Source organism: Microchirus variegatus (genome assembly GCF_963457635.1).
Source record: "Microchirus variegatus genome assembly, chromosome: 3".
In the NCBI taxonomy this organism is placed as follows: Eukaryota; Metazoa; Chordata; class Actinopteri; order Pleuronectiformes; family Soleidae; genus Microchirus; species Microchirus variegatus.
The window spans coordinates 23,744,345-23,755,034 of NC_139804.1; the positions used below are offsets into that span (position 1 = coordinate 23,744,345).

At 40.6% G+C, this 10,690-nt stretch overlaps 1 protein-coding gene across 1 annotated transcript in view; it reads left to right on the top strand.

Annotated features, from left to right (window-relative positions):
* The window catches only part of kirrel3b (kirre like nephrin family adhesion molecule 3b), a gene marked incomplete at both ends in the record, with an annotated part of 146,478 nt that extends 138,123 nt beyond the window's left edge, over positions 1-8,355 (top strand). The window contains 6 exons of the mRNA XM_083886793.1: positions 943-1,153; positions 3,387-3,494; positions 3,941-4,024; positions 4,269-4,384; positions 5,429-5,515; positions 7,894-8,355. Coding sequence (XP_083742919.1) covers positions 943-1,153; positions 3,387-3,494; positions 3,941-4,024; positions 4,269-4,384; positions 5,429-5,515; positions 7,894-8,355 — 1,068 coding nt within the window. The remainder of the gene's footprint in view (positions 1-942; positions 1,154-3,386; positions 3,495-3,940; positions 4,025-4,268; positions 4,385-5,428; positions 5,516-7,893) is intronic.
* Between the last annotated feature and the right edge of the window lie 2,335 nt (positions 8,356-10,690).

Below are 10,690 nucleotides of genomic sequence, written 5' to 3' on the forward strand. Positions count from 1 at the left end.
ATTGGAAGAACTCGATCCTTCTTATCGTCATAAAATACCTGTTTAATAAGAAGCCTTAAACAAATGCAGACACTGAGTGGCATTTATTTGCTAATCATACTGTAGCACATGCTATATATAAATCTGGCACATGCAAATGTATAGCAGGTGTCAACATCACTTCACTTGACGACATCATGCTAGATCACACTTGTTTAATGTATTATTTTCTCAGTTCATATTTATAAAAGAGAAATATAAAAGTGTGTATTCACTTGATATAAATTTAAACGCATGCATTGTAGAAGAATTTAGAAGCAAATGAACAATCGATACAGTATAACCAATTATTTCTGACTAATTTTCACCGTGCAAACGGTCTTTTTGCAATGAGAGTGTGTCTGATGAGGTGATGAGAAACAGATTTTAGCCACAAAGCTGTAGCCTATGAAAAGAGCTGTTATTGCACCTTTTTATGTTTACAAAAAGCACCTTTTATAACTTCATATGCATATTTAATGCTTATTGAATCTATTTTACCCCATAAGGCTGAGAATCTACTGCCCTGCGAGCAGCTTCACTGAGACACCGCAGTGCTTTACTGTAAGCTGAATAAGAACATGAATAAGAAAATTAATGATGCTTATCATGAGATTAATTTGCACTAAAGGGAAAATTTGAGGCTCCATCAAAGTCAGTAGGCTTTGTTTTTGTTTTGTTTTTCCTTTGGGGGGAGGGGTTGCTTTTGCTCAAATTTAATCAAATTCAACCCAGTCATTTTTCATGTATTTCATTCTGAGAAATGTTTGTCACACAAATTGACATGTAAACGGACAAAGCCTGTCTTAAAACTGCCCTTCACAGCTACTCAACCACATCTTCCCCAGCATTTTGCCTTCGTGTCACTGGTGGCCAAAAGCATTACTCAGTACATCTACTACTTTGTCTGTTGTGCCTCATCAGGCGTGGTCATGGAAGGAAACCGTGCTGGAGTCTGGAACGTCCGGCCGCTACACCGTAGAAACAGTCACCACAGAAGAAGGCGTAATCTCAACGCTGACCATGAGTAACATCGTGCCGGCTGACTTCCAGACCATCTACAACTGCACCGCGTGGAACAGCTTTGGCTCTGACACCGAGATCATACGCCTTAAGGAACAAGGTGGGAGCCAAGGTTCGACAGGTTCTCTTCTTCAAATCACATGACGGTGGTTTTGTAGATTGCGATAGACGGTAGATGTGTGTGAAAGAGCTGTGGTGCTTGCACTTACGTGTACACTCTGTACACTTGAATCTGTGTATTGGTAAGTGAATGTGCTTCTGTGTACAGTATGTAAGTAAGTGCAGTATGATTTGAGTCTATGAATCATATCACGATACAGTAACATAAGCAACACCTTTGCAAAAAGCGTATTTAACCTTTGATGAGTCAAAGATTACATTCTTACTTTGATAAAACAGCTCCTTTGAATATCGGAAAAAATACATTTGGGATGATCACTGACCAGTTTTTGTTCACTGCTTTATTGTGCTCACAGTCTATTTTATGTAAAAGTGAAGTATTAAGGTTCAAAAATGACATCCTTGACTTTATCCTTCCATTTTCAGGGAAGGCTGTTTTCTATTTACTTATTGAAAATGATAAATTATAACCTGCTTTTGTGAACGTGACATTGATCAATGAAGACATTAAATAGGCTTTAATGGTGTAGGCAGAGCACTCAGTTGTTTTGCATTTGTCTAAAATGCGAGAAGGTCATAAATGTGGGCTGGTAACTCAGGTCCTCATTAAAGCATACTTTAATGAGCACTTTCAGTGTTGGAGCCGCATATAGATGTGTGCCTGCAGGTTTAATCTCCTTTTGGTTGTGAATGCACTGCAATATTTATTGCCGAAACACACAAACATGATGATTATGTTTAAACAAATGCACACTCTCTTTCACTCAACTCAATGAAAATAAAAGCCCTTAGTGAAATGCTTTCTATTTGTCAAAATGAGTGTATATTAAAAATTATTAGACAGTAGGGTAATGAGATGATATTAGTCGGAAAATGTTTATCTGGCACTGACAGCAAAAGCTTTGTTAATTAGTTTTCATTAAATTGAATTTCGAGTTGTTACATGGACATATAGTTCAGGGTATTTTCTTTTCCTCTGGCAATTATGCATGTTTATATTTACTGTACCGACTTGAAGCTGAGGGTTAATGTCAAATTAACCTAATGAGATTAAATGGATTATATCTTCCATGACTGGAAAAGACAGAAAAGATGGACAGACAATAAGACTTGTGGGTGTTTGTGGTGTGAAAGAAAAAAAAAGTGACCACGCCATTGTGCATAATGTACTGCAACAAATAGACTTTAGAAAGAAACTGGACTAAGTTTGCTTTTACTGCACAAGCCATCAGAGTGGTGGACAGTAACAGTTCAAGAAAAGGTCAGTTCACTGAAACAGATGATGCAGCTTTTATAAAAGAAACACACACATACCGCACTGATCATCCTGACCTAATCCATAACCAGTTAATGTCGAACCCTGACCACAATCCGCCACTTAACCGGTTCTTCAGAAATGAAGTTCTGCCTCATTAGGATTAGGTTTTTTGGTCTCCTTGAGAAATACTGTTCCTGACCAGGTCAGCTTTTATGCAAAAAAAGAAAAATTGAACTACACGCACAGCGAGAGAGAGGCTTTCTGCATGAGTCAGGACAAGAGGTATTAGGAGGAAACTATTTGTGGGTGCTTCTTGGCATTTTTAGCCAAGTGGGCAATGACATCAGATCCCCCCCCCCGAACATCACACACACACACACACACTTCAAATGAGACTGCAGAGCTTTCTGGGTCCATATTCCCATTCGTCAACCATTCGCTTCCATCCTACTTTACTAGTGTAGCTTTTATGCGTCTGCCTTCCTTCAGTCAGTGTTGACGTAATGTGCAACACTCTGTATGCAGCACGGGAATGTCGCCTGAGACACGAAAAAATAAAAAACACTGCTGTGATAAGAAACACAGGTAGAGTCATGCGGAGGTGATAGACTTAATCATCAGTGTGTGAACTCATTTGTCACACTTACATAACAGAGATTTGTTTACATTTAAAGGTTGCTCACTACGGCTTAAATGAATCCATTTGCACTTAGCCTTCCCCTGTCCTTGAGTACACTTATTTTAATGTGACGTCTCTTGTTAGATTTGTTTATCCTTGTTGCGTTGGTGGTTTTCTGTGTTTCACAAATTTTAGATGTAAATGTGGATTACTCGTTTATTCATTGTTTGTTTGTTTGCTTCTTGGTCGACCCACTTCTCTTAATTTCCGAATGAAACTGAATTGAATTACTGATGGTTATGGTATGTCACTGTATAGAAACTGTCTCCTCGTTGTTCCCTCCTGCAGAGTCTCTCCCGGTGGCAGTGATCATTGGCATTGCTGTGGGAGCCTTTGTGGCCCTTATTGTTCTCATGGGCACCGTCGGCGCTTTCTGTTGCACCCGCTCCCAGAGAAGTAAGTTCCCTCCTCCCTTTCATGTCTCGTGAAGCATGTATACCAAAGTGCTGTTGTATGGTCCTCAAACACACAAAAACATGTCCATCAAAGTCAACTGTGGATATTCCAATTTATATATGGAACGTCTCTAAATAATCACAAAACAATAACAGCTGCTCCTATCTGTCACAAGAAGAATTGATGGAGCATAATGTCAAACTTAATTCAATATTAAATCCCTCTCGTTGAACTGGGCATCTTTTTGTGGTAGAGATTGTGATAAGGGTTCATTTCATGCAATCCCAGTCTGGCTGCATACAATTTTGAGGATATTTACTACCTGCATCATGTTCACCCATTCGCCTATGTACCAAGTGACTGGTGAGAGACAGTCCATTGTCTCTTTCCAAGAACCAATCTGTGCTACTGGTCCCCTCAGCATGTCTATTGTCTGTATACTACAGAAGAAGCGCACCTGGTTATGCCCTCACTGCCCGTCTCCATCTGTGCTCACCAGAGAGAACTTGCAAGCAAAATTAAGACAGAAAGTAAGACTTTGTTATATGACAGTATCATCCGCATTGTCCCAAACAGAACTGGCCCTCACGGAAGTCTGCATATGTATGCAGAAAGAGATCTTGACAGTGGGGAAAATGATTAATAATGCTTTGTATAGTTTTTTGGGGAAAGCGGGCGTCTGCAGACTGCAATGGGGGAAATGATAATGTCAAAAAATTCAGAATGGTGTTTATCCAACTTATTGAGATATATATGTCATCCGTTTTCTGCCAGATCTGAAAGGAGTCGTGTCGGCGAAAAATGACATCCGCGTCGAGATTGTGCACAAAGATCACAACGCAGCACGAGAAAATGAAGAACACACCTCCATGAAACAACTGATGGTGAGTGTGAGTGTCACAGTATACTTCTTTCTATTTTTTTGATTTCCTGACAAATACAAATGTTTTTATTTTCGCTGTGCTGACAACGGCTGTGGCAGGAGGGCCATGTTTTCACGTTGTTTGTCTGTAAAATGTATTGTGTATTTATGTACGACCGTTCATGACACCTTTGTCAAGTGTGATTAAATATCTTGAAAAGATGTTCTTAAAACCTTGGCGCGGTCTTTCACCTGTTTACAAATTGAATAGAGTTTAGTATTCGAAGGTTATGGTTACTACAATCCCACAAATCGTATTTTGGCCAAAACAAGCATGTGCTAATTATGTCAAAATATAAATAGCTTTTGTTGTGTTCCTTCAAAGACCACATCTTATAGTTTACAAATCTTGGCAGCCGTTGTAATTCATGCTGCACCTTCACTGGTTGGTGGAGGCAAACTGTGAGGTGGTGGTAATCCTAGTTTGATATATATTTTTGCTTTTCCCCTCTTAAGCTGACAGTATGATAATGAATGCACTGTATTATTTGCTTTGGGTTTTCTTTCCTGTGGAATACATTACTTCATGAGTAATGAGAGGACAGAGAAACATGTAGATTGTATACATGTCTGCAGTCAAAGCACAGGGGCTATATTTATCATTGTGCTGCCAGAACAGTCCACAGCATATTGTAACTATGGAGATCCGGATGTATACTGGGTAATCCTACAGTGGGTGTGCTTCTGTAACTCAATGCCTTGTAGACACATGAAAAACCATTTCCTCTTTGGAAGTGTACCAGTGTTTTCGATGTCATGCAGTTCGCTGCAGGGCTGGGCTTATTGGGAGTTTGAGGCATTGGAATACATTTTCTTTCAGAAACACTTAATGCAGATGATACTAGATGGCAAGGAAATGGGTGTTTTGCTATCGTGCAAATATAACTCTTGAGAAAAATACACAAGATACAGTTGTGGATATTGCAAGTGTCCGCTGCCTGCTCTAATTTTAACAAACATTGGCCTAATATAAGACAAGACCCTAATTACACTTTGCTTGATTTCTATACAGGTCGAACGCGAGGAGTTCCAGCAGGAATCTGTTCTGAAGCAGCTGGAGGTATTACAAGAGGAAGAGAAGGAGTATCAACACATTAAGGTATGAATCATGAAATGACTGCATGAAGGCGTGAATGTGGGAGAAGTGTAAGTGTAAATGGTTATTTGGGAGACAGAGAGAGAGAGAGAGAGAGAGAGAGAGAGAGAGAGAGAAGCGGAGCTTTTTGGAAGAGGGAGATCTTTATGTCTGAAATAGAACTGAAATAGCAGAAGAAGAAAAAAACATTAATCCCTCTCCTGCTACACATGGTTATCTAAGGAAAAGTCCACAGGCAAAATTACTCCTGATAGAGGTCTGATTTTATTAATTAGTCTCTCATCAACAGTGGTTCAAAAAAAAAAACCACAGGCTGGTCGGCCCTTAAGCTGTTATGTAAGTTACTTCAGTTAGTTACTTATACCATGTACTGTAGATATGTGGATTACATAGATTATTATGAAATATAGGACTGAACATGTGCTGGGACCTTAACTGTATGAGCTCTCAGCAGCAGCACTACACTTTAACAATGCAGATTAAGTCTATCAACTCCACATTACTCCATTGATGTGCACGGGGTGGGAACTCTAACAGTAAATTCTTCCAACACATCTGGTGGCAGATAAGATTGAAATATTTAGACACATGAAGTGTGACCTCAGGTACGCCACCATTGTATGATTAATGACATCTGCTCTATAGTTTGTTCACTTTGTTCGGTACATACTATGACGGCGATATTTCTCTTATGGAGCTTGTGCAGTTTGGTTCTGTGCCTATAAAAAAAAGACTAAAAAGTCATTGTGGTTACATTCAACAAAATGTGTCTTATTCAGCCAAGCAAGTGTTCAATGAATGTAATAAAAGTGCCGTTTATGGCCATCCATCCATTTACATCGCAATGAATGGATCAGCCTGTGCAGACGAGGCACATTGCTTTCACTTCTCACATGAAAGCATTTTACCGCTTGTAACTCCTGCAATAAATGATCCATGTGTGATTTGCCAGGTTGTAGACGTTCCTGTAGGAAGGCCTCTTTAACAACCTCGTGGTGTAATGTGTTGTAAAGTTGGGCCAGCTCCGCTTCTTCGTGTTCATTATGAACGTTGTCGTAACACCACTGAAGGAACCAGGAAAACAGAAATAAATAAATTATTTAAAATAAAAACGTAAAATTATCTTTACACGCATTTTCAAAATGTTTGCGTTATACTATTGTGTATACGAAAGAAATTCTAACATGGCAACATAATACATTAACACAGCCTCCCGGCAACAATTGCCCCACATATTTTTATGGAAGTATTTGCTCAAGTTATTTAAATACACAGCAAGAGCCTTTACTATCGCTTTGTGCTTTTCATGTAAATGCACCATTAAATCAAGCACAGAGGATTATCTCAGTAGGTGTTTATTCTACCTCTGACCTGCATTCTTGTCGGCAATACCGTGGATGAATTTCCACATGCTGTACTGTATTTTTCATTTATAATTCAAAGATTATACCGTGTGCAAGGTTGCTTCGGTAATGTGAGTTCAGACTCGGACCGCTGCATGGTGGAGCTTCAACAGTAAGAGCCGCAGAAGCAAACTGTGTCCCATTTGTCCTCTTGTCCAAACGGATGTTGGCATTCACTCCCAGGAGTGCGCTTCGGTTCTGTTTGCCTGCTGACCGGCACCTCTGCTTCCCTCAGGCAGAATGTTTTGATCCTAGTTAATGACAGCACGCTTGAGGCAAGAGCAGAGAGGGAGAGGAAACACATGAAGGCCAGATTGCAAACAATCTTCCTGCCCGTTGTATGATAATGACAAGCATAACGAGGATCCACTCAGGTTCCTGCTCTCATTTCCTCATTATAAGATTTCTTCTTTTTGGATTTGCCACCATGCTTGCTGTGCTTGACATTCATACTCATTCTCAAGAGGAAATGGGGGGGAAAAAACACAGACACGCAAACACATACGCATGCCCTAACTGGACCCTTAGCAACAAGACAGTGCCTGCACCCGAGCAAAGTTGTGGCCTCAGCAGCCATTTCAGTGCATACATGAAATTAGAACAAGTATTACAATCGGTTGAGGTCCAATTAAAGCTGGAATGTGAGTAAACTTTGCAGTGACATGTAGGATGCCAGACTATGAATCATCGAGGCCCACTTAATTATCAAGAAACATGACTTTAAGGTCAGTGTGGGGGCTGACTAAATCCTAGAACTTTTTTTTTCCTCTTTCTCTCTATCAACAGTCTGATTCCTTATTTATTCAGCTATTTGAATCATAATTACTGCTAGTTTGACCTTGGCTCTGGTGAGCTCTGAGTAGAAACATTAAAAAGAGATTCTCTTGTACCTTGCTATTCCTCATAGCTACAAGAATACAAACCCCGGTATTAAAAAATATTCATAACAGAATTTTTTCTTTCTTGTGTTTTGAACAGGATCCTACAAATGGCTACTACAGTGTTAATACTTTCAAGGAGCACCACACGCCGACCATGGTGGGGAACCAGTCCACCGAGGTGAGGAATCCCACCAACACAGCGACTCTGGGCAAGCAGAGAGTACCGACAGGCATGTCCTTCACCAACATCTATTCCACTCTGGGAGCAGGTCCCAACCGCCTATATGACTACAGCCAGCGCTTTGTGCTGGGCATGGGCAGCAGCTCCATCGAGCTCTGTGAGCGGGAGTTCCAGCGCGGCTCCCTCAGTGATTCCAGCTCCTTCATCGACACACAGTGTGACAGCAGCGTCAGCAGCTATAGCAAGCCCGATGGCTACGTGCAGTTTGACAAAGACAGCAAGGCGTCAGCTTCCTCTTCCTCCCATTATTCCCAGTCCTCATCGCAAAACTCTGACCTCACACGGCCACTGCAGAAGCGTATGCAGACCCACGTCTGACCAAGAGGGAGGAAGGGTGTTCGAATGGGGGGGTGGGGGGCGGGGGTGCAACAAGAAGGAGGATTGTAAAACTGTGAAACAATGAGCTCCCAGGGACTCCTAAAGTAACTGTGTTACTGTGTTTTCTTCAGATACCTGCAGAGGCCAGGACTGGCTTTAACACGTCATGTAACTCATTGAGACTTCTCAATGTCCCCCCCCCCCCCCCAAAAAAAGTAAATCAGAAGCCTTATATTTTTCATGCTTAACTCATCAGCCACCTCTTTTTTAAACCCATGGTCAGATTTGTGCCACCGAGAAGTTATTTGCCAACAACACAGAGGGGGAACATGAGCCTGGAATCTGTACATTCAGGATGTGGTTTTGACAGTGGGATGGGGTATCACATTGGAGGGCAGGAATACAAGGCTTTGTGTGACAATCAATTCTCTGGCAAAAGAAGCGTTTGCCTTGTGAAGAACTGAGATCGTGGTACCGAGTGCTGGAGCGCTCCGAACAAAATGCGTCCTGCATGCCCTACCTCTCTCTCTCCTGTGGTCCAAAGCACAAACGCGAATGTGCAAATGGTTCTAATTAAAACAATAACTTCTCTCACACCACCTTTCTTTCAAAAGCTGTGTGTTGAACTTGGCTTGTTGAAATTCCCCTCCCGTGCAGGTGGACGAAAACTTTCCCCATGTGCTCACAGAAGTCTCAAACGTCGAAAAGATTGGCTGTTTTTTTTCTCTCTGCAGCTGTATCTAGGCCACAACAAGTATAGATAAAGAGGCCAAGATCTCATTTGAAATCACTGAGTCATTATTTTACTTTGGTACCGTGCGATAAAAGAACATCAGTGTACATATTTGACTGTAAAGTCTTTTCTAGCAGCTAATTTCAGACTGTGACGTCTTAGAGGACTCTAACTAAGGTACGAGCGCCCTTTTCTTTTCACGTATTTTCTTTGCCTTCAGGGTCTGTTTGATCTGTGTCAATATAAACTTTGACTTAGTGTGACAGAAGTTTTCTCTCAGCTCTTCTGTTGACGGGGAGCCCATATTCTCCATAATGTTATTGTCCCAAATCGAGTTTCTCCTACTAACACCACAACCAGACACTTTGGGGTACATCTTCAATGAAATGTGAACATTATATACTGGCTGAGCATCTTTTTTTTTTGTATTTTTCGCTCATTGCTGTTGTAAGTATCACTGGAGCTACTCATTACGTAGACGTACCGGCAATCGAGCTGACCATCGAGGGACAAATTTAGAAAATGTGTTTCATGTTGCTGTCTGCTGCTCATTTTTGGGTACTGTGGAGCTGAAAGTGCGTTCATTTATTTTGTTTACTTCAGCACTGTTTGTGATTTATGTGAGATTGGATTTATTATTTAATCACTGACGCTGTTTACTTACTCGAGCGTGGATTAGAGACTGAATAGTGATTTGACACTCAAACTTTGTGTAAAAATTCAACTCAAGGCACTGTGCACATTTTGTATGATTATATCATGGGAACCACTCCCTTTTTTTTTTGGGTTAAGTCAAATCAGACCCCATAATCAGATGTAAAGCTAAATAATATTAGTGACCAAAAGACACTGGTATCCTCTTACTCTGCCTTAAACAATGCAGAACTTGATCAATAAGGTCAACATTTTACAGCATACAAATCATTTATTTTAGAGCCACATTAGCACTTAGAATATTACTTTACAATTGGTTTTATCCCTCGAAACACCTCGTACTCTATTTCTGTTTTTACGTCTGCTCCACCTGTACATTTATAGAATTTGATCTGGTATTTGAAGGGTAAATGAAATTTCCTGGGAAATTATTTGCAACGCTCTGTAAAACTGTAACAGAAACAGTGGCTCATAAAGGCGGTGTCAATTTTGTTTTGGCAAACCAAGCTCGAACGCGACACAAAGTGTAATAGAATATGCATTATTTAATGAGGCAGTGTTTTCAGTGTATTCTACAGTTCCACAGCCAGTTGGGATGAAGTGAGCCGGAAACTATAGAATCTGACACTCAACTGATGCAAAACCAAGCAAGACATTTCCGACGAAAGCAACTTGTTGTTGTAAGCACTTTACATATGATTATATTCAAGGCATTTGAATTGGGATTTCCACTTGAGTGGCAGTGGTTTGGACTCTAATTTTACAAATGGATTGGCACCCATTGTACAGCTTTAGACAAAAAGCTCTGTCTCAATGCTGATAATCCAGCTTGGCACTTAGCGGACTGTATATAAATCTCTAATGCTGTCATTCTCTGTATATAATTTTCCTGGCTTTTTCTCTCAGATTTTACTATATGAGAGCAAAACAAAAAATCCTTGTGGCATC